At 31.2% G+C, this 25,379-nt stretch overlaps 2 protein-coding genes across 3 annotated transcripts; one reads left to right on the plus strand and one right to left on the minus strand.

The window, feature by feature from the left end:
* Positions 1-3,159: 3,159 nt before the first annotated feature.
* LOC123200657 (transcription factor bHLH35-like) lies at positions 3,160-5,903 on the plus strand. Its single transcript, XM_044615972.1, has 5 exons — positions 3,160-3,340; positions 3,454-3,616; positions 3,705-3,935; positions 4,018-4,188; positions 5,652-5,903. Exons 1-5 carry the CDS (start codon positions 3,267-3,269, stop codon positions 5,739-5,741), a joined length of 729 nt encoding a protein of 242 aa, XP_044471907.1. The 5' UTR covers positions 3,160-3,266; the 3' UTR covers positions 5,742-5,903.
* A 794-nt stretch (positions 5,904-6,697) lies between these two features.
* On the minus strand, positions 6,698-10,574 carry LOC123200656 (probable inactive purple acid phosphatase 28). Of its 2 annotated transcripts, none has more exons than XM_044615971.1 (4): positions 10,259-10,574; positions 10,033-10,180; positions 7,827-8,230; positions 6,698-7,490 (listed from the first exon to the last, which is right to left on the minus strand). In XM_044615971.1, the coding sequence occupies exons 1-4, from the start codon at positions 10,439-10,441 to the stop codon at positions 7,062-7,064; spliced, it is 1,164 nt and encodes a 387-aa protein (XP_044471906.1). In that variant the 5' UTR covers positions 10,442-10,574; the 3' UTR covers positions 6,698-7,061. The 2 variants fall into 2 exon arrangements, with proteins under 2 accessions (XP_044471906.1, XP_044471905.1); XM_044615970.1 differs by having other exon boundaries at positions 6,698-7,553.
* Between the last annotated feature and the right edge of the window lie 14,805 nt (positions 10,575-25,379).

The following is a 25,379-nucleotide window of genomic DNA, read 5'->3' on the forward strand; positions in this document are numbered from 1 at the left end:
TCCCCGTAATTTTGTAGAATCTTTATTTTATATTTTATAATATCATGATGTTTGATTTGATGAATGGAGTTAATTGCTTGTGACAAGATTAAGGCCCATCTTTGCACATGTTAGTAGACTTATGTAAACTATTGGAAGGTAGGTACAAAGGTAGTGCATTCATTCATTAAACCTAGAACCTTGATACTAGAGATAGGTCAAATCTTTGTGGTGTCATTGCAATCCTAAATCGTAAAAGGTAGGTATTTTTTGAGTAGCCATGAAAGCAGGAACTCATTTGATGTTTACACGTTTAGTTAATCTCGCAAGGGGAACTAGGGTAACTTAGGATATCCAACCATCAATATATCATGATTATTATAACAATTTTATACAATCTACAGTTTTATGCAAGATTATTGGCGAAGCCTTATGTCGTAGAAGCTCTTATTTTATGAAGTTCAATAGTAGTGATATAGTTATGTTGATCCGTTGTATGCTTTAAAACATATTCATAGTAGTTTAATTATTAGAAGTAGGATTATCTGTACTTTCTTATTATAGTCTTTAATTTACTTGGTCTCCTTAGCTAATACAGACCTCGAAACGAATTAGTAATTAGTTTTTTTAATCTTTATAGAATCAATATCTATTATATTACTTAACAACTCATGCACTTGCAAGCAAGACATAACACTTTTCGATACGAAGGGTAATGAACATCTTCGTTGGAGTTTTGAGTATGATAATGCCTAAAGGAGATCTTCGCAATGTGGACCAAAAGTCATTGCAAAGCATAACCCCGTAATCAAGAGTCAAAGGGGTTGCCCCTTGCAAAGGCGTGAAGCGAGCCCCTAAATGAAATTTAAGGATAGATTTTATGTGTAAACATATTGTCCTAAATTTCTATATAAATCATGATTATATCTATTGTAGCATAATCTTACAATAAAGAGTCAAATAATCCGGCTAATTTTCATAACATTTCCATGGAGGGTAATGAACATCTTCGTTGGAGTTTCAAGTATGATCATGCCTAAAGGAGATTTCGCAAGGTGGACCAAAAGTCATTGCAAGGCATAACCCCGTAATCAAGAGTCAAAGGGGTTGCCCTTTGCAAAGGCGTGAGGCGAGCCCCTGAATAAAATTTAAGGACAGATTTTATGTGTAAACATATTGTCCTAAATTTCTATATAAATCATGATTATATCTCTTGTAGCATAATCTTACAATAAAGAGTCAAATAATCCGGCTAATTTTCATAACATTTCCATGGAGGGTAATGAACATCTTCGTTGGAGTTTCGAGTATGATCATGCCTAAAGGAGATTTCGCAAGGTGGACCAAAAGTCATTATAAGGCATAACCCCGTAATCAAGAATCAAAGGGGTTGCCCCTTGCAAAGGCGTGAGGCGAGCCCCTGAATAAAATTTAAGGACAGATTTTATGTGTAAACATATTGTCCTAAATTTCTATATAAATCATGTTTATATCTCTTGTAGCATAATCTTACAATAAAGAGTCAAATAATCCGGCTAATTTTCATAACATTTCCATGGAGGGTAATGAACATCTTCATTGGAGTTTCGAGTATGATCATGCCTAAAGGAGATTTCGCAAGGTGGACCAAAAGTCATTGCAAGGCATAACCCCGTAATCAATAGTCAAAGGGGTTGCCCCTTGCAAAGGCGTGAGGCGAGCCCCTGAATAAAATTTAAGGACAAATTTTATGTGTAAAAACATATTGTCTTAAATTTCTATATAAATCATGATTATATCTCTCATAGCATAATCTTACAATAAAGAGTCAAATAATTCAGCTAATTTTGAAAACATTTCCACATAAACAAATATTCTTCCATAAAACAAAACAAAAATTTGAAATAAAAAGTAAATCCGTTGAACTCTAACCAAATTTTCAAAAGCTTGCCATGTAGAAATTATGGCAAATATGAAAACCTCTCAAATTCTTCCAAATCAAGCCCTTTGGCATCTATCAATTTCACCCATTAGTCCTAACAACCTCGGCAAATACAAAAACCGTTGGTGTCAAATAGTAATTTAACCCCTATGTGGTGGCTGTCTAGGTAAAGATGATAAAATCTCTTCACACCAACTGTAAAATTTTGAAAAACCGTTAGCATTTAACCGCATTTCCCCTACAAATGTTATCGTATTCACCTTGTAGATTATGCCATCTATTATAATTTTATAAGTAATATTATATCTATTTATTTTAAGTATATAATTAAACATTTATTTATATGAATTATTATATAATTAAATGTTATTTTATCTTTAATTAAAAATTATATAATTATATAATAATATATATCAAATATATATCTATTTGTATATTATAATTTTGTTAATATCCCCTTTTCCTAAGGGAGAAAAAACCTAAAAGAGAAAAAAATCATTCGACCTCTTTTTGTTAAAGAAAAAAAAACTACCATTGGATATGATTTAGCATACTGAACAAATTACCTCTATTAACAGTTTTTTAATGATTTTTTGTGTCAAATTTATTTTTTTAACAATAAATTACACCTTAATCCTAAAACTAAATCAATTTTTCATTAATAGCGAAGCAACTTAAAAAAAAAAAACAACAATAATAACATTCATCCACCCAAAATCGGTTTCCAAATATGAAACATAATTTTAAATAATAAACATCTAAAAATCAATATTAAACTTTAAATTATATCTACTTAACATTTCATGCTAATCGTGGACCCATTTACAATAAATTTTAATTAATTTTAAAAAAATATGATTGTTTTTAATTAAAATTTCTGCCTTCATTCGATTCACGGATTGAATATGAATATAGTTGATGCAAAATCTTAGGGACATAAAAGAGTAAATTCCTCTAAACTTATTCTAATAATTATATTCATGTGTAAAAAAATTCCTCTAAAATAGTGCCTTAATCATTGGGAGCTTATATACATGCTCCATTAGTGGTGCGTACGTACACGCTCCATTAGTAGAGCGTGAGTGCAGGAAATTACATGGTAGAATAACGAACCGTGTAGACCAAAAACAGAGTGGACGGTTAAGATCCTTCTCTGAAGCAGCAGATTGGAAAAAAAAAAAAAAAAGAAAAGAAAAGAAAATAATTGGACTCCTCATGTGGTCTTAAATTTTCCTCTTTATATAGCCTACAATTCCTTGTTTTCCATTTACATTGGTTTTATCTATCCACCTATAAAATTTCTACCAAGGATTTCAATAAAACTTAGTCGAATAAAGAAACCAAGCCACAACGGGAAAAAAACAGCATGGAAAATATTGGTGATGAGTATCAACATTACTGGGAAACCAAAATGTTTCTCCAAAATGAAGAATTTGATACGTAAGTGTTTGTTCTGTTTTGTTCCGTATATTAAATGCCTCTTCAGTTTTCATGTGTTGTAATTTGTTTCTGTTTTATGTATGATTTAAGTAATTTATTTTCGAATTTTGCAGTTGGGCAATTGATGTAGCGTTTTCTGGGTATTATGATTCGAGTTCTCCAGATGGAGCTGCATCGATTGCGGCTGCTAAGAATATTGTTTCGGAGAGAAATAGAAGAAAGAAGCTTAATGATAGGCTTTTTGCTCTTCGAGCTGTTGTTCCCAATATTACTAAAGTGAGTAATTCGTTGATTTGTTCCCAATAGCTCTAGCTCAAGCTTTGCTTTGTTTTATACTGAAATTGTTTTGAAATTTTGTGATTAGATGGATAAGGCTTCCATTATCAAAGATGCAATTGATTACATACAAGAATTACACGACCAAGAGAGGAGAATTCAAGAGGAGATTGTGGAGCTTGAATCTGGGAAATCAAAGAAGAATTTGGGTTATGACTTTGAGGAAGAATTGCCCTTTTTGTTGAGACCAAAGAAGAAGAAAACGAATCTGGGTTATGATTCTGCAGAATCAAGAACTTCTCCTGTTGAAGTTCTTGAAGTAAAGTCTCTCACTCTCTTTTTTCCTCTGTTTGTTTCTAATCATTCATTGAAAAAATAATAAAACAATAATTTAATTGCAGCTTAGAATTAACTCAATGGGAGAAAAGACTCTAGTGGTCAGCATCACATGTAGCAAAAGGACTGACACAATGGTAAAATTGTGTGAGGCCTTTGAATCTTTGAAGCTAAAAATAATTACAGCCAATATCACCGCCGTAGCCGGCAGGCTTTTGAAGACGGCTTTCATAGAGGTCAGTCTTTCTTTTTTTTTCTTTTATTTAGTTTTTTTATCTCTAATTTTCCTCTCTTTTCTCGTCACTTTGCTATTAGAGTTAAAAAAAAAAAAAAATACATACATTTTTTTTTCCCAACAAAAATTCAAAGTTAAAAATTTTGAGATCTAGTTTGTCAATAAAAATCTATAAATGGCGCAAATTTTGCTCATTGTTTCTCCCAAAAGCACAGAAGATTCTCCATTTTCTCCTGTTTACTGATTTCCCTCGGACTGTGTGACAGGCAACTTTAGTACTATTAATTTTGATTTCCTTTTCCAAAAACAGAGTTAAAAGACAAAACTCTAGAGGGATGATGAAATTATAATAATAACTCTGTAAATGTTAAGATTTATATTATTAGGATTTATTAAGTACTTATTAAATTATGATATCTTATTTTAACATTTAAAATTTACAAAATTACCATATTTTTATTATTTTAGAAATCTTGAAACATATCCTTAAAACTCTCAATAATTATAATATATAGGGAAATATAGGGACAGTTGGTTGTTGGTGATGAGATTAGATTAGATTAAGCTGAAGCATCTGTTAAAAGAAGAAATATGGGGACCACCCTACACTTCTTTAATAAAGTGGACCACCTATTTGTCATTAAATATTAACAACCACAACAAAATACCTCCTTTTTATATTATTACATTTCTACTTTAATAAAACTTTATTGGATAATTAAATAATTAAAAATAAAATAATATTTAATTATATTATTGAAAACAATAAATTATTTAAACGACTCTCAATTTTAAATATGCTACTGAGCGATACTCTGAGTAATAGAGCAATGAGTTATCAAATATAAAAATATAAGTTTAAGTTTAAGTTTTTTAATAATATATCAAAATAAAATTTTTGATTTATTTAATATAATAATTATAAGATATATTATTAAATTTAAAGTTATACGGAGCCAGTTTTTTTACGAAGGGACAATCCAATTTATGTGAGGTTTCTATTAAAAAAAAAAAATTGTATAAATGAAAGACGAGAATTAAAGTTAAATTTTAGCTTAGCCCCAAATAGAATCAAAACAAAACATGAAACATGTTTTGTATACTTGGTCCAAGTTTTCAAAAAATTTGTGGTTAGATATGACTCCTGGACGAAAAGCTTGTAGGGGAAAATGACTGAAATCAATTGAAAAAAACGTGTTCACCCTTTGTAAATTTTGTCACGTGATTCATTTATTCATTATAACTCCCACGAGGTTCAATTCAATCCGTCTTTTTTCACGTGATGTTTATATTATTCTGCAGTGTCGTTTTGGCAGAATCATATGAAATGAAATGAACCTACTAGAAAATTCAAATTATAGTTATATCAGAGTTGGTAAAAGTGTCGTTTTCAATCCAAAGCTGCAACCTAACAGATGGGCTGATTTTATTGTTAAATGTGTGTTGTTCTTTCATGTTTTACAGGTGGATGAAAATGAGAAAGAATATCTGAAGAACAAAATCCAAACAGCCATTGCAGCTCTTAATGATCCAACAAGTCCCATGAGCATGTGATTGTGGATTGTGTGTGTTGCTCTTAATTAATTACTGTATTTCTAGTGTTGTAGTTTTCTCAAGCATTCCTGGCCCTTTCGTTTCTTCTTCTTGTCTTTACCAAATGTATGTGCTCCTCTTAAAGTAGATGAATAAAGGCATGAAATTCCAAAAATTCCGAAAGTTTGTTGTACACATTAGACTTTCCCTCTCTTCTCTTGAATATAGGTGACATCTTGGGGCTCCATAAATCGTCCTCTGATTTAATTTGTAAACATAAATAAGTCAAACATTGGAACAAGCATTAGATGCTGACACATAAAACAAATTATCAACAAAATAAGTCAATTTTGTCTCTGAATTGTTTATCTTTCCGATTCGTATGAAAAACAAAATGACGTTTAAACCATGAAATGACACTTGGTTGCAATTCACTCAGGATGTCTGCTCTTGACCAGGAAAAACGTTGTTGATAAGGTTGTAAGATGCTCTGGAGAAGACCATGCCCTGCAGGACAAGCCTGGCTGTGGCTCACAGTCAGACTATCCACCCTTCAAAAATCAGATAAATTAACAGTAATTGAAAATGGGAAGACCACTGAAGAGGAATCTCACAACCAGCAACTTGCCCAAGGAGAAAGGGCTCGATACTTCTCACTTTCGAATTGGTCCATATCTTCTCTCATATTCTTATTGTTTTCTTCTGTTTATCAATTTCTATCCAAAACATTCAGATTAGAAATACTCATGTTAATAGGAAAATAAATCGAGGGTAATATTTTTTCTTACTAGTTTTTTCAGTTTTCTAATAAAATTTTCAGAGTAATGACAGACCTTCACAAAATCTACCCTCAATGGCTTCAAGGCCTTTTTTCATTTCTAATAGAGTAAGAAGAGACGACAGGATTCATTATTATTAACCCAAAATACCATTCTTCTTCTCCCAGTTATAACTTAATTACAGTCAGAACCACCTAATTTCGAAAAAAAGGAGATACCTCTTTCATGTTAAGATTTCTAAACAACTATATGAAACTTTCTTACAGATCTCAAGCACAAGGCTGAAAATTCAAGTAATCAGTTACACTTTCCTATTATTTTGCTAACTCTAAATGACTTTAGAGCTGGGTGTCTCACAGTAAACTTTCTATAAGAATCAGAAAGGACTTTACTACTTGCAGAAAGGCATAACTGAGACCTTACTGGCAAGAAGCACAAGCCCATTTCTTCTCAAAATAATGACAACATTAACAACAACTAACAACACCCCAAAAAGGATATGCACAATCATCTTGAGAGTTAAGGCAAAATTTCAAATAGCTGGACTCACTTATCTTGCTGGTCATGTTTGCCATAGAACTTGTTCATCAATCTTGCTTAGCTTCTCATCATCAAGACGTTTCCATGTCTTAATCCTTTCCACTCCCATCCAGGCAAACTCACCCTTCCCAAGTTCTGCTAATATAACTCTTGCTCTTCTGGGCCATCCGGCCTTTCCATACCCATGGTATCCAAAGCCTCCACCATAACAAAACCAAATACCAGCAATATTCCCACAGAAGTCATTCTTGTGGTCATGGCCTATGAAAACAGCCTTCACATTTCCCATGGCTACAAAACTTTTTAGCACCCCTGTATTTATGAATGAACAAGCCACGGCCTCCTGAAATTGGCCTGTAATCTTTTGGTAGTACAGCTGTCGAATTTCTGGGATTGGAATATGGAAAAAAGCCAAAGCTGGAGTCTGACATCCTGGCAAGTAACTGGAATCCTGATTTTGCCCTGTTAGTGTATGACCACTAAATCTAAATCTACAAAACTTCCCTTGTGGGAACTGGAAAACATGGTAAGTATTTATGAAGCATATGATACACAAGAACTTGAATGTAGTATATTTATTTGTCTTTTGCTGAATAAGCATGTGAACAAATTTTGGCAGCAGAGAACATATATATAAATAAGTAATAAATTTATCACCATTAATTTTTGGCAAATTTTTCAAAAATTTTCCATACTCATCAAGACACTTGTGGTAAGTGAAAAAGAGAAAGTGCAATGAATATTAAAGCATGTCTTAGTTATAATAGCTGTATTCAGTTTTCCTCACCTGCAATCCCTCAGAAACTTTGTGAAGCCAATGAAGTTGAGATTCCTTAATCCAGCCATAAGTTCGAACTCCTTGAACAATTTCTCTATCCCCACTGTCAAGAAAAAAAAGATTGAGAAGGCTGCTGTTTGCCAAATGGGAACCTGGAGGACCATATACATTCAAGTCATAATTTCCAAAGCCATCAATATTTTCTTTCATGCTTTCTTTGGCAGGGTTGGTTTGTGCTACTGAATAATCCATAAGGGAGATAAAGTACATCAATTCTTCACGGTTCATAGTGGATTCTTGGTCGTGATTTCCTAAAACTGCAGCCCATGGAAGTCCAGATTCCATAGCAGGACCAAAGGCTTTCATCATGGATTCAGCAGCATCAGTTGTGCTAGCTCCAAATATATTATCACCTACATAATCGTAATGAATCATATTAGTATATTTTTAGATAAGATTTCAATAGAAAGAAAAATTAGTTTGAATCCCACTTTTATTTTTACCTTTAATTTTTATTTCCTTATTATATAATTTACTGTTGGAATAAATTAAATAATATTCAGCTAGCTAAAAAGCTTTGATACTGAAAGAAAAAATATATAGCTTTCACTCTAAGTTGTTCTTATCCAGCTATCTCAATAATATAATAAACTACAATTATGAGAAAATTTAATAGTGCTCATGTACACTAATATGAACAATAGTATGTGTTCTAAACCTTTGACTCATGTCATATATATACATATATATATATATAAAAAATCTCCAAAACCAACGGAAAATAAAAAATAAAAAAATAACTCAAAATTGTCTTATAATATGTGTACACATGGTTGCATCAATGCATGAACATCTGGATGTGTTTTTTCATTTAAGTACAACTGACAGTTTCCTTTGTTTGTATCTAATTTTGTTGGTTGTTGTCCATATGCCCTGTTGTGATTCTATACAAGTGTCACTCTTGATTGGCCTTTGCTTGGTATTTAATCTTGCTTCTTCCGAGAGATTCACCGACCTAATATTCTCTGATTTCGGGCACTGATTTAAAGCACCTCATTTTTTGTCAGGATCAATTTATTTTTTGCAGAGAAATATTGCATTTGCTGCTCTATGTTTTTTTGTTATTGTCTTACAGGTTAGCTTATTCCTTCAAATCATGGGATACCACTCTATGATTGGTGCTTGAAGAGATTTTGAGACCAAGAGGTGAAGGGTTTTCAACTTGAAAGTTCAAAAGGAGCTTGAACAACTGAGTGGGATACTCAGAGTTTTTCAAATCTAGGCAATAGACACTGACAGAAGGAGAGTAAGGAAATTAATTTAGTAAACAAAGAGTGTTTACTGTGTATGTTAATTTCATCTTTGTATCTAACAGCTGGGTTTATTATTTAGTAATTTAATTGAGTTGGACTTGGTCCCATGGATGACGAATAAGTTAAATTTTAGCTGAAGCATGTAAAAAGTGTTGTCTCCTTTACTATATGCTCTCGCCTTTATGTTTTATGAGTGTGTTGTTGAAAGAAAAGTGAGACCAATTTCTTCAGCGTAATCTAATTTAAAATAACCAAACCTGTATCATTCACAATCAAATTTTCAGTTTTAATGTTATTTTTAATGAACTGTTTTATAAATATACTTTATATATAAAAATTTTAAACATGAATATAAAAGTTTATTGGTCAATCCATACATGGATTGCAACACTTTTTTTCTCTCACTTTGAACTAGCAGTATCACTTGGTTTTTATTTAATATCGTTTAATATAATTGATTTTCAACTAATTGTTAAATTTTTTATGCCAATAGGAAAACTTCTATTAATCAGTGAACATTCAACTCTGTTAAACACAATTTTCTTCAATGATGTATGAAAATTATACACAATTGAGACAATAAAAATTAAAAAAGTTAAACAACCAAAAACTAATAGGTTTGTATATCATTGCTATTCTACAATGGCAATCTACTAGATTCCAAATTGTTCTGCTGTGTTCATTTTTCTTTGTGGATATCATCATTTGCTAATATTTAAATAATTCTAATATTCAAACCATATAAATTGTCTCCTATTATGATTCATAGGCCTAGTTTGAATCCTGAATCAGTCATTCCTAATTCACTTGTCCACGGCCCAGCCCATGGACAAGTCTAAATTCAATTTCTCATCTTCAATCATCATTCAAGCAAACATATAAAATGAATAAAAGGTTATTACCATTAAAGGCGATGAAATCTGGCTTCTCATCTTCAATCATCCTCTTAAGAAAATGAGTAGTGTTTAGATCAGAACAGAAGTCGAACTCACTGCTCATCACGTCTCTGCACCGAGTTATCACCCCCATTCCATAATGCATATCAGCTACCTTCACAAACCAACATACTCACGTCAAATCAAACAAAAAAAAAAAAAAGAAGCTAGCAGCTTAATTAATTAAACCAACCTGAAGGATTTTGAAGGTACCATCGTGACGAAACCGGAGAGGAAGATCTGGGTTTTTCTTCAGGCGAACTTTGTGATTGCCATGGCTTATTAGTAATTTTTGTGAAATTTTGATGTCAAGAAAATGAAGAAAAGCGAGGATTGAAGTAAGGTAGAGTAGGGAGAGCATAGAGATTGCTGCCATGGATGATTTCAGGTATACGCCCAAGAAATTTGGGCTACGCAATTTGTAATGAGGTGTTGTTAGAAATGAGGGGTTCCAATGTTTAATGGAAGTTGCAGCTGATTGACTTACTGTTTCTAATTTTATTCATCAACTGTTGCTTGTTTTAATTATATTGTTCAGGAATATTTGTCTCAAAAATTTAACTAGGGGTTTCGAGGAGTTGTGGTAAATAACCAATTTTGGAAGGACCAAACCTAACAATAAATTATAAATTAACGAAATAATAAAATTATACATATATAAAATATATACAAATAATAATATATTAATATATAATTATAAAATTAAATATTATTTTATTTTTAATTTAAGTATATTTATTTATATTAAAACATATAAACATATAATTATTTATCCAGATAACCCTATTTTTAGGAAAATGCCCGTGAATACAAATAGATTCTGCTCCCCTTCTAATTGTCGGTCCGCCTTGGCAGTTAAGTTTGCTATTTTTTGTAATTAGACAAAATCATACTTTCTGAGTGATATAATTTAGTAATTATAAATCTAATTATTAGACACAAAATTTTATCTATTTAGATAATTAGTTTAATCTTAAAAAGTCAATTTAACCTAATTAGTAAATATGCATATAATTCGTATATTATTTACATTCTCATATTATTTGTGTATTAAATACATTTAAAAGAATATTTTAACCCAAAAAATATTAAACACGTATTTTATATTATTTGTATATTAAATGTGAATTATATATTGGATTTTATGTTTATCATATTTTTTATTCTTTTACTAAACTTAAGGTATAAAATTGTCTATTCTATTTTTAATTATTATGAAAATACCATTGTTATTTAAAAAAAGTCCAACAATATTTTTTTTTAATTCTTAGACTTAATTTTGTATTTTTCTCTTGTATGACTTATATAAAAATTCATTCTGATCTAAAGTCTGAAATCTACACTAATTAATTTGTTTGTTTTTTGTAATTGACTAATACATTATTTATTATATAAAAAAAAATTTAATTATATATTTTATTATATTAGATTTAATAGTTAATTAATTTTTAAAAAAGATTTTTTCCGGCAAATCAAAGTATAGAGTACGCTTTAAACTTGGAATAAAGTTGACTGTGAAGTGTGAGATTAAGATAAATTTGTATTTAATGAAGCTCGATGGAAGTTTAGTCCTTCAAAAATTGATCATTTATGTATAATTCCGTCAAAATATGATCAATTTTAATTAATAACTTTTTAATTAAATGATATGTTAACCATTGAAGTGGAAACTAACACTTTATGGGTAACCAATCAAAACGAAATATAATTCAATTTAACAACATTGTGTAGATTAAATTGTTCCTACTGATGAATCTAGTTTCATTAATGCAAAATTCAAGCTTACAATCCAAAACCCCATCCAGAGAGTTGATTTTGTGATTTGGAGGAAAACCTCTTTTTTTTTTCCAGATTTGTTGATATTGACAAGAGAGAAAAGTTATGTTTTGGTATAGGCCAAAGGGCTATTTCACCCCCAAGTTTTAGTGGCTTCTTAAAGTCACGTCCACGAGATTTGAAAAACTCAAAGTCCCACCCATAAGCTAACTTCTGTTAAAAAAGTAAGGGTAAAATCATTATTTCATTAATTATATTTAAAAAATATATAATTCATTATATTTTTCTCCCACAGTTTTAAAAACTAACAACTTCACCCCTTCCTAAAGTTTTCTAACTTTCAAAAGTAACATTCCCCCCCCTCCCCCACAAAACCTAGGAATTATTTTCCAGACATTCTTCGACCACCATCTCTGGCAACTAACAACAACGCTTCAACCCACTACTCGTCAGCCACCAGATCTTCACTCTCCGGTGGAAGAAGACGCAATGAAGACACGTCGATGGTCAGAGAGCCTTTGAAAAATAAACCTTAGGTTTTGGAGGGGGGGAATGTTACTTTTGAAAGTTAGAAAACTTTAGACATGGGTAAATTTGTTAGTTTTTAAAACTATGGGGGGAAAACGTAATAAATTTTATATTTTTTTAATATAATTAATAAAATAACGATTTTGCCTTTACTTTTTTTAACAGAAGTTAGTTCATGGATGAGACTTCGAGTTTTTCAAACCCCGTAGGTGTGACGAATCGACAAAGACCCTTGTCTCAGTCGATTCATCTAGAATCGATAAAGATAGGTCTTTGTCGATTCTTCTGGAATCGATAAAGATGAGTCTCTGGTGGGTCATCTGGAAGCTTTAGAGGTGGCTGGTCAGATGGTGGTTGGAGAGCCTCTAAAAAATAAACCCTAGGTTTTGGGGAGGGGGGGAATATTACTTTTGAAAGTTAGAAAACTTTAGACAAGGGTAAATTTGTTAGTTTTTAAAACTATGGGGGGAAAACATAATGAATTTTATATTTTTTTAATATAATTAATGAAATAACGATTTTATCCTAACTTTTTTTAACAGAAGTTAGTCTATAGATGGGATTTCGGGTTTTTCAAACCCTGTGGATGTGACTTTAACAATGCACTAAAACTTGGGGGTGAAATAGTCCTTTGGCCTTTGGTATATGAAAGTTTGAAATCTATGACTTTTAGTATGTAGATACACAGCACAGTAAGAAAATAAAGTAGTTTAATACTAAATTATAACTAAAAACAATAACACAACACTATATTTGGTTAGACTTGATATGAGAAAGGGGAAAAAAAAGTTGGTTTAATCTTATATTTCAGTAACTTACATAACATTTTCTAGAAGACCATATTTGACAATTGGTTGTCAATTGAGTGGTTGGACTGATCTAGCATTCTTGAATATCATTTAATTTTGTACCAAAGAGTAATTCAAATGGTATAAGACAAACTGAAACTTATGAACACTTGATCGGTCCAATCATTGAGCATTTAGTCACTAATAAAAACGATTTGGTTGGATTAAGTTTGATGAAATGAAATGTAACTATCTTATAACTCATGAAGCTTTAGCCAACGTGCATGAACTACTTTTACATTTGGATGATTGCTTTGAGATGCACATTTTCCTCAAATACATGAATGTGTCTAATGCGATTCAAAGGACAAGAAATATAAGATGGTTAATGGCTCCGAACAAAAGGGGCCAATCACTAAATATGGGTTAGAGTCTATCTAGAAACTAAAATCAACTTTGTAATAAGTAGTTGGTTTGGATATATTGTTTCGGTAGAATTCAACCAACTTATTTTAAATGCGTGTTTTAACTAAATTCAAACAAAGTGCACAATATAACATATTATCAATTTTGGCCGAAAAGTGGGGATGTTGGTCCATTTTATTCAAATTTCACTAGCAAAGGGGTTAGCCTATCTAGCCAAAACCTTTTTCTTCCTCCCTTTTATATTTTTTTATTGGCCGAAATTCTAGGCTCGGTACATAAACCATAGATTTTTTTCATCTAAAGTCAAGGAACATAGCATGTATCCCATTTGATCAAATCTAGTTGAAAAAATTTCATTACACTGACACCCTTGTTTTGGCCAACTTGATCTTCCTCCTTTCCTATAGTTTCTAGTTGAAACTTTGAATCTAACCAAATTTATGGGTTTTATCAAAAAGACATAAACCTTATATTTTTAATTTAAAGTCAAACCAGAAGAATATTATACACTTTAAATTTGAAAAAAGTGCATTAAATTGGAGATTGAGTGAAAATAAAGAGATTCACTATGGATGAAAAATCGAATGAAGATAGAGAAATCCATTGAAAATGGAGAAATCTAGTGAAAATAAAGTCATTATGAAGATGAAAAAGGGTTTGTTTAGATTCAATGGTAATAATTTTACTATAAGTAGTTGAAATTGGAAAAAAAAAATTTGAGAGAGAAATTAATTAAAATGATCCTATTAAAGGGGTCTATACAAAATTGACCAATTCTTTAGATATCATACAAACATAACCAAAACTCAAATTCCAATACCAAAATACTCTTATCCTTGTTTACATAAACCCTAATGTTTTATACAAACCAATATCACAACCAAACCTTACAAAGTTTAAAATTTATTATTTTCTCACTTTCATTCAAATTCTAATATTGTGATTTTGAAATCAAGGTAAAAAGTTTGATATATCCAAGTATATATATGAAATTTAACTCAAAATTTTATTTATTTGATGATTGTGTTTTTTTTTTTAGTGTGTATGTGTTTAATTGATTTGATAATTTTGAAGTGCATTTAAAAATCTCAAATTATAGAAAGGGTTGAGATAATATTTTTGGTATAAAAATGTTAGATGGTTAATTGATATTTTTTACATACTAGGTTAAATACTAGAAAATACCATAAACACAATATCATAATTGACTGATGCCTCATCATTAAAGTATGTCTCTTGAATCATCAATCCTATTTATGTGGGAAGGTAATGTTGCATCTCAATTTGACAATTGAATCATAGTCCTGTGATGACAACAAACAATGGGTTGAACCAAGTGTCAATCCTATTTAATATGAACCAAACTCCTTTTCAAAGTTTGCTCATAATCTCTCTTAATAAAATGAACTCTGCTAATACTCTATCAAAACAAGACTCCTTTAAATTTATTAACTTTCCAAAGCATGCAATTTGAAAAGTTTCTTTAGCTCATCTATTATTGTGGCTCAAATCTTAGCCATTATGTCACAATAGCCTCATGTGATTACTTGTAACTTAAAGTAGCGTGAGGCTAAAAATCTCTCATTTCCAATTGGTATTTCATATTTTCTCTTGTGCTTTAAAGTTACATTTTACACAAAAAAATTATAAATGAATTAATTTTCATAATAGTTACATATTTATTGTGCTTTATTGTGAAAAAAACCAAAAAAATTAAAAAATCCTTTATGTTGAAAATATTGCCTACTCCTAAAATGGAAAATCTCAATTAACTCCCGTATTGGAAAATATTTAAAAAAAAATCCACCACACACACATAATGAATTAAACAAACATGCTAAAAAATATCAATCCCCACACAATTCATATATGTCACTCATCTCAAAGCTTTATTTTAATCCGTGTATACATATATGTCACTCATCTCAAAGTTTAAACAAATATACTACAATAGTAATCTGCTTCCCCAAAATACTCTTCTTGACGTGACTCATACAGAAATTCTCTCTTTTTTTCTTCAATTTTTTCTCTCTTCTTCCTCAGCTTTCAAGTGAGGAAGCAATCCCTACAGCATGAAAAAAAATAAATTTTTCATCAGAGAAAATATATGATTGAACAATAAAACCCGTGAGAAAACTATTATAAATGATTTAACTTGGACACAAGGGAGGGAGAGACGAAAATTGCAAAATTTATTAAGAGAAGTAACATCTACTGCAAAGATTTCACAGCAAAATCATTCACATTCAAGTCGGTCTTGACTCAAGCCCATATGTTATGTGTTTTCTTTATGAACAATTGAAAATAAAATAAGTATGATAGATTTATATTCATAACTTCATGTAAAATTTAATTTTGTTGTGATTTCATGTTGTTAGATTGTTTAATGTTATTATTTCATGTTATTTATATCGTTTAAAGTTGTTATAATATTGTTTAATATTGTAATGATGGTTATAAAATACCAAAATTCAAGCTTGAAAAAATTTCAAATGAAGAACAGGTCGGCGTTACCACTAAAGGTTGGCAGGTGTTAAAGCAAACCCCCCGGACCCCACTAAATTTATTTATTTTTTTCTGTTTTCTTCCATTGCACTCAATTCCTTTATTTTTTATGTTTGTTTATTCCAATTTGGTGCTCATATGTGTATTGTTTTCCTTGTCTTGACAGAGAGTTGCATAAAAAATTACACAATTACCACTGTCATTTTCTTCCATTTTTTATTGTCTTGCCTTAATGAATATTTGTACATCACTTGATGATATGATAGTTTAATGTGTTATAAATACGTATGTATAAAGCTTGGTTGCATTGGTATTGCATTTGGAGCTTAATTTGAAAAAATTGTAAAGTAGTGCAATTTGGAGTTTTTATTTTTTTAGGTTTATTTTTAATCAGGATGGAAAAAGTTGTATTTAAGATTCGCTATAGAGGCCAATGGATTGAAGGTGATGATAATATGGTAAGATATGTTAGTAGGAATGAGAGAGAGATGTGTATTAACAAAAGTGTTGATTTTGAAGGATTTATTGCAAGAATCAATTATCGTCTAAGACTCGATCGAAGTCAGTCAAATGTGCGCGAATTTACCCTAGGTGATGTGGGTTTGATTGAGATTGTAAACGATAATGATGTGGAGTTTTTGATGGTTGTAACAAGAAGTTCACAAAGATATACAAAACTTTATGTTACCGAAAGTCCAATTGACGGAAGGGACAATCAACAAGCCGAAGATGTTCATGAGGAAGAAAAGGAAAATCATCTAATAAATGAGTGGGCACATCCACAAAGTTTTCAAGAGTTTAGTGGGAATTATGATGTTAATGATGATAATGACAACAACATGTATGAGGATTATGAAACAGAAGGTAATGAGGATGATGATGATAATGACAACAAAGAATTCTCGGGGTTTGATAAGGACATGTACGGTGTTCCGAGCCAAGACATTGGCAAAAGTCAAAGTCATGCTTGTAATGAGGGGGCTGAATATAGCATAAGACATCATAGCTTTATGAATATTTGAGCATATCCAAGTCACATTCATAATCCAAATCCATTTCAATGGGTTATTAAATCTGCTATTGATGTTGAGAATACAAGTATTAGTAATCAAGCAACATAAAGGGGCAACCATTAACAAGTGATGGGTTTCTATAACTCGAAGGCAGAATTGAAAGTATTATTTTGAACATATGCCTTAGAGACAAAAATTTAATAGAAGGTTAGTCACTTTGATAATATATCGTATGAGCTTAAGTGCATACACCTATAATGTAAATGTTGCGAATGAGTAATGAGAGAGCAAGATGGTGACTATTAGGTCTTACGACGTATAGATGGGACACACACTTGTCTACAAGATCAAATATTGTCGCACCATAGACAAGCTGGTGCAAAATCGTTAGGGAACATATTTAAGTCAATATTTGTGGTTGATCACATTTATCGACTAAAGGAAATTATTTTCGACATGACAGATAGGTACAGAATTGACATATTCTACACGCAAGCATGACATGTCAAAACATATGCAATAAATGCATTATAAAGATCTCCAGAAGAGTCTTTCAATTTATTACGCGAGTATTGTCATAAGTTGGAGCTTTAAAACTCAAAAACTATGACACGTATTGATATCGACCCAAAGAATAGGTTCAAGTTTTTTTTCATGTGTATGGGGCGTTCAATAAGACGGTTCCAACAATTATGTTGTTCGGTGATATGCATTGATGTTTCACACTTAAAGGGAAAGTATCTTGGGTCTTTTTCATTGTTGTTGTGAAGGATGGTAATAACCAAATTTACCCACTTGCATTTGTTGTTGGGCACAAGGAGGGAATAAAAACATGGATGCCTTTTTTGACATACCTTCATATATGCATTGGCGATTTGCTGAATTTGGCCATTATTTCTAATCATCATCATTCAATAATTACGTTGGTCACGAACGTAATGCCTTATGCCCGTCATTTTGTAATTACCACATAAAGGGTAACATGCGTTCATTGTTCAAAAAAACTAAACATATTGAAACATTATTTTGGAAAGTTGCTAAGACATATAGCATCAAGGACTTTCAAGCTACTATAAGTAGAATTACTAGAGTAAATCCCGCTGCAGTAGCCTATTTGATTGACATTGGGTATGAAAGATAAGTGCATGCCACTTTGGAGGATGGTGATACAATATTATGACGACCAATATTACTGAGTCCTTTAATGCTTTGACACAAAATGCTTGCGTTTTGTCTATCACCATATTGGTTAAGTTTTTTCAAAGCATAATACAACATTGGTTTTTCAATAGGCGAAACATGGCTGGTAAATATGACTAAAATTTTAATGATGTTTCTTTTTTTTCATTGCATTTATTAGTTGTTTTTTGCAAGTGAGAGATCTCACCCTTTAACACCATGGGTTGAGAACAAGCTTACTCAACATATGTTCAAATCTACCAACATGGTTGTTAGACTAATCAACATGCAACAATACGAAGTTCATGATTCATAACAATAAGTGTTCATCGTGAATATTTTATATCAAACGTGTGATTGTGGGAAATTTCAACTTTCCCATATTTTGTATGCACAACTACAACTATAGCAAGGTATAATAACCTGTCGGACTATGTAAGCTAGGTTAGTACATATTACTCTATTGAATATTTACGTAGAGTGTATGAAGAAGATATTAATCCATTAGAGGATCAATCAACTTAGACACTATCAAATATGTCTGCGATTTATCCTTCAGTGATGGAACAACGACGATTCGATTGTCCTTCTAACCATATAAGAAGACCTTCACAATGAGAGGAAGTTCGACAACAAAACTACAACCGATGTCATCAACCTGGCCATACTCGCTTGAATTATCCAAGTCTAGCTCCAATGCCCATGGTTGGCTCATCCTGCATACAAAGTTACATACGATGACAAGGTCATCATAATCATAGTGCAACCGGAACGATCGAATAAGTTATCATGGTTAATTTTTCTAATTGCGCTTGATATTATAATTTTAATTGTATATATATTGCATGTTTAATTTTTTGTACTTTATCTATTGGGTTTTGTACAAATTTTAATGTATTAATTTTTTATGTTCAGGCTCTTACATGTACACAATGGCAATTGATCAAAATAGTAGACTAGAATTACCACGACATTTATTTGTTATTGTTTATGTTATGTATATATTTGATTTTTTATTATATCATACTATGTATTTCGTAATAACATTTTTTATTAATTAGTTTCATTTCATGAATAAGCATTAAAAAATCATCAAAAGGAAGTTATGATTTATACTACAAATACATCAGTAAAACCATAATAAAATACATCATTGAAATAATAATAAAATGACATCTAATCCATATGCATGCCTGCCTACCCACGCTTTAATCGAATTCCTCGAAACCTGCATTTTCATAACCCAATTGAATTTAATAAATATAATCAATTAAGTAAAGTCTGGTAACGTATAAACAAACCTGTAAACCCTAAATACTTACTGAAGGTCTTTCCTTGGAATATGGTTATGGCTACGCACATTCTTAGCCTCTTAGAATGTTTCGATATGAAATTAAATGGTCGATCTCGGGCAAGGTATTCTATAAACATAAGTAGAAAAAGGTCATAGTCTTCACTTCCTACATCTTGTTTTGGTACGTCACGAACACACCTATATTATAATGTTGGTGGAGTATCTAGCGGTTGAATTCTTTTTTATGTATAGAAATTACTCGCCTTCATTAGGTGTCAGTGTCCTATATGGCATTATCAACTTCTTCACCCTTTCTAAGTTAGTGGTATATTGGGCAGAGTCGTATATATACAACTTTCAATCGTTGATATCCAATGCGCTACACACCCAATGTTAGTTGTCGATGCTGAGGGGAATAAATACCTGCAAACCAATGAAGAGAAATAAGTATCAATAATCAAATATACCGTAAACGATTTACAATTGTAAATCACCTTGTCAACACTACTCTATGACCGAAAGAATTCAGTGGACTATTGACGTGAGATGTCATTGATTAGATCTAGGAAAAATGTGGGCCACTATATTTTTGCACCAAACCGTTTGAACTCATTGTAGCACTATAAGAGAAGTGCAACGAACTAGGTTGAAACAATCATCTAGTTACCATCTGGAAAAGATTTACGGAGTATTCCCATGAAAGCTTTGATGTGTTGCGTACACAAATAAGTTAGACCATAAGTTGAAAGTGATAACTAATATGAACTAATACAAAGGAAAGATGCATACCGTGTTTTCCAGCCATTGCCCCAACGTTACAATTTGGGTCTACCATGGTTTGCTTATATAGGCTATCATTCAGGTTGGTCCCCTAAGGAAGACAAATTGAGTGTCATTATCTGATGCATGACGATACCACGTAAGAACTTTGAGTAGGCCTCAGCCAATCGCGAGTCCAAATGATGGTCCTCAGGTATGGGCTATTTGTTCTTTTTTGTCTTTATTGGATCTATGAATGGACTTACCAACTGTTTTCCTTTTTGCAGCACACGTTCAAATGTTGACACTTTTTTTGTTTTCGTCAGCTCCTGAATAGTTATCGATTGGTTCTGCTTTTATTGTTGAACATCATCCTTTGATGAATCATCCAACTGAAAAAAATTATGGTTAACATTATTTTATAACACAACTAACTAAAATAAAATATAAGTATAGTGGATAATAACCCGTACTGATCATGATGCCTAAACATAAAAATCTTCAAGTCTTATAATTCGATTATTTAATGATGATTGGAGTTCTTGCATCTCTCCCTGAAACATCGATGTCTGACGTTGCCATTGTTCTTGTATCTCCCTATGAAACATCGATGTCTGTTGTTGCCAATGCGCTTACATATCCCTATGAAACATTGATGTCTGCTACTGCCATTGCTCTTGCACTCCCCACGAAACACCGATGTCTATCACTCTCATTCTATGTGCATCATTACAATGTACTAGTCCAATTGTTGTTGCATATGAGAACTGATGCCTTTTCCATGTTCCATTAAGATCTATTGGAGATGGTTATATGATACATCACTATACGACATCCCGTGAATTAAGTGTTTTGTAGGCTCATCCCTCTAGTACTCTTGAGGATGAGAGACATGAAAGGTAGACATTCATGGAGGGGATACACGTACATTATCAAAGGTTCTATGTGACTCTTGGAGGTATGCAGTGTGAGAGGATGACACTTGTGGAGGGGATGCCTGTCCAATACGAGATGTCCCAAGAACAATGGGTCAGACACCTTATAATAAAGATATTCGTACGAAAGTGATAGAGGATTGTGAAGACCCTCTGGAGGTTATCTGAAAGATAATAGGACGATTCGATTGGATGTCATCATCATCGTTTGAATTTATAGACTCATCATCTGATAATGTCAATGGTGTCTATTCTCTCATAAACTCTACAGCCTGAATGTACCACTCAGAGTTATGCTCAGTCTCGGTCTGATATAATGCGATTGTAATCTCCTCTTGGAACATGAAGGAAATTTATAAAAATTAATGAAATGCAAGATGGAACCATAAAATATAAATCTACTAATGAGTAACTTATCGGAGGAATGTCCTAAAGTATCAATATGTCATCTCAGGTCAGTAGTATAATTGTCTTCCATTTTAGGATACGGGGGATTTGACCAATTGCTTCTAAACTGACACAAGGCAATAGATTCTGAATTGTACAACATTTAAGGTTAGTATTTACAATTGTCGGTATAAATGTAAACTTTATTTACTATGCGATACTTACCTAAAAAGCAATCGGATATCCCAAAATATTGTAACTAAGAAGCGGACAGGTGTACGATAGGTAGTGTTTAACATAATATTGATATTTGTTATAAATACCCTTCCGCATTGATTCAATTGTTTTATTGCATGTCACTGTCCCCCATGGATATCGACTAAATGCATCTAAATTGTCCACTAAATACAAATACGACACTAAATCGTGGCTCTGCCAAATCTAATAAGTGTCTGAAATAGGTTGTCCGAAAAATAGCTCTCTGAGTAGATGTTAGTTTATTCCTAATTATAGTGACAATATCCATCTTTGTCCAAAGTGATATGTGCACTTAGAATCTGTATGTATCATGGAATTTGTACGGCCCCTCCTAGTAGTTGATTGCAAATGCCTAAAAATATATAGTAATTCATTAAATTACATTAATGAAAGACAATTATTTTAATCAAACATGAGTCAAACAAACTGGATTATTATTATTAAATGAACATTTTTTAAAAGAAAAGATTGTTGGCCGCCAAAATTGGAATCAAACCTGACAAAAAAAAGGTTGGTGGGGGTATAAATATTTAAGCCACAAATTGCACAATCAAATCATATTTAAAATCTACTCACTAAATTCAAGCCACATAAAAAGAAACAGATAAATCACATTTAAATATTTAAAATCTATTCACTAAATTTGATAGATGACACAACATATAAAAATAAATAGATAGGAGCAATGGGAACAAGGCTTGGTGTTGCACATTATATAAAAATAAATAAATAGATGGGTGCAAGGCTTGGCACCAAGTGTTGGTGTTGCCGCCCTTGGCGGCAACACCAAGTCTTTGCGTTTTCGCCAACCTCCCCCAAATTTGATACACAACACAAATTGCAATTTAATTTGAAATTAATTCGATCAAATCAAATTAATTTCAATTTCAATTTCAAATTAATTCGATCAAATCAAAATTAATTTCAATTTGGACAAATTAAATTTCAATTTACATTGAATTCAGACTGAACTAAATTTGATACGATACAATTATACTTCCATTTTTATAAGGAAACCTGACCAGTCATCCAGCCATTATGTTGACACTGCTGATGATCGATGAAGCTGTTCACTGAATTTTCTTTGTGCACGAAAAAACAATTGGACAATCTATGTTATATATGCTATATGGAAGCAAGTAAGCAAATACTTTTGTAGACAATTTGCAATAGCATGCACATATATGGAAGTAAACAAGACTTTCATGTGAAAGAAAAATGGAAGCACACAAGCAAAGTCTTCTGCATATTCATTATATTCTCTGCTTGTCTGTGCATTATTCATATATATGTGGATAATATTCTTTACTTGTCAGTGCATTATTCATATATATTCATTATAATATTTTTTGCTTGTTGAATACATTGCATTATATTCATATTCTATACAATCTCTACAAGATTCTATGCAATATTCTATATTTTATGTCTCACACCAAAACCTTCACTGCATGCTCTTTACGAGTGGCTTAAATATGAATATTAACGCCAATCAAAATTTAAGGAGATAAGATTAAGAAGAAAAAAGTTGAAATTTAATCTAAAAATTTTAACTCCAAAATTTTTAAATTCACTTACGTAACCCATGCCATTTTTAAAATTTTCAACTGTAGACGCCAACCCTTTACTTCTCACTTTCCCTTATTGGAAGTGACATTAATAACTATCTTACTATTTTAATTTTTAATTATTATTATATTATATATTATAACATCATCTCACTGCTTTAAATAGTTTCCATTGACACAAAATGTCTTTCAAAGTTGCAGAGAAAAAGTTGTAGAGAAAAAAAAAAGAATCTTTGTATGAGTCGCATCAAGAGGGGTATTTTAGAAAAACAGATTACTATTGTGATATATTTATTTAAGTTTTATGATGAGTGACATATATGCATACATAGATTAAAATAAGGGTAAAAATTTCAATTTCCTAATTAAAAATATCCAACCCTCCTCACATGCTGAAAAATATCAATAACTCTCATTATATGCATTACACATTCTTAACAAATATTCGAAACCTCCACCTTCATTGGCTTTAACCATGTTTGACTCGTATAGTGATTGCGAATCACACATGATGATGAAATCACCTATTTTCGAACCTCATTTTATCAATAATCAATTTTAAACCTATCTAAACCATAAAATCATTGACAAATTTCATGTCAATCACAAAAACATTCAAGTGTTTTCACACAAAAGTACAACCACTGAAACCTTAATTTGAAACCTATGAAATATATTTGAAAAAAGTCTATGTCTTAATATTGTAAGTAATAAACATAATAAGGAACAATATACTAACATTTTTCCCATTTTAATCATAAAAGAATATTGAAATTGTCTAAAATCTCGTCAGAGATAGGTATGTGTAATTATCTCACTATATGGGTTTTATAATCGTTTTGGTCATATCTGTATAACCTTCAAAATTAGCTTGTCTCACACAAATATCTTTTAATAGAGTTACTTTAATCAATTACCCTTAAAAAATCTTATTTAATATATTTTCTCAATTTGTTTGTGATTTTAAAGGTTAAAGTTTCCAATATTGCTTTTTGGATTCAAAATCAATAAATATCCAAAATTATCAGTGTTCAATTGACCACTTTTCAACCAAGATTCAATATAACAATAGATTCTCACTATTTTAGTTTGAAAAACCATTTTTCTACTCATATGTTAAATTTATTAAAAAGAATCAATCAAATTTCTTAAAAAATTGTTAAAACGACAAAAAAAAAAAATCTCAAGTTAAATAACATTTCTCTCTCAAAATTTTATTAACTATATTTTTATCGTTTATTTATATTAATTTTAATTAAAAATAATTAAAAATTAAAATTGAAATTAATTATTATTGATTGTCTTATAGAACTAAATAATTCGAAGAAGAAAAACTCATCTCTTGAATCTACTCCAACTGTCTGCTAGATAGTAGACAATAATTAACAGTAGAGAATTTAATTTAGAATTATCTTAAAAGATGAGATCTTTAATTGGGAGCTTGAGCCAATTATCTTAGCTTTATAATAAAAGCCATGATTTGTGTAGCCCTCGTCTTCCCTTAATTGACATGGTTGAATCTACTCCAACTATCTACCAAATAGTAGACAGTGATTAACAATGGAGAATTTAATTTAGAATTATCTTAAAAGATGAGATCTTGCATTGGGAGCTTGCACCGCTTATCTTAGCCTTACAGTAAGAGCCATGAATTGTGTAGCCCTCCTCTTCCCTTAATTAACATAGTATCACGTTTTGGTAGCTATATATATATAGAGTATCATGTTTTGGTAGCCCTTACATATATATATATTTATTTATTTATGAGAGTGAGAATGATAATCGTGAGACTTACCGAGAGACCATATCTTTAATTTTTCTGGGTATAAGGAGAGAATTCTATCTAAATAATTGTTCTCTGCAACCAATCTACTTTATCTTGGTTACTTATTCTGGTA

This window comes from Mangifera indica, chromosome 17, assembly GCF_011075055.1.
Source record: "Mangifera indica cultivar Alphonso chromosome 17, CATAS_Mindica_2.1, whole genome shotgun sequence".
Lineage (NCBI taxonomy): Eukaryota > Viridiplantae > Streptophyta > Magnoliopsida > Sapindales > Anacardiaceae > Mangifera > Mangifera indica.

Coding starts and splice junctions, on each gene's coding strand:
- LOC123200656 (XM_044615970.1), bottom strand. CDS start 10,441: ATGGCAGCAATCTCTATGCTCTCCCTACTCTACCTTACTTCAATCCTC. Junction 10,181..10,258: donor GTACCTTCAAAATCCTTCAG/GTTGGTTTAATT, acceptor TGGTTTGTGAAG/GTAGCTGATATGCATTATGG. Junction 7,554..7,826: donor AAGTTTCTGAGGGATTGCAG/GTGAGGAAAACT, acceptor CATGTTTTCCAG/TTCCCACAAGGGAAGTTTTG.
- LOC123200657 (XM_044615972.1), top strand. CDS start 3,267: ATGGAAAATATTGGTGATGAGTATCAACATTACTGGGAAACCAAAATG. Junction 3,617..3,704: donor TTGTTCCCAATATTACTAAA/GTGAGTAATTCG, acceptor TTTTGTGATTAG/ATGGATAAGGCTTCCATTAT. Junction 3,936..4,017: donor CTCCTGTTGAAGTTCTTGAA/GTAAAGTCTCTC, acceptor ATTTAATTGCAG/CTTAGAATTAACTCAATGGG.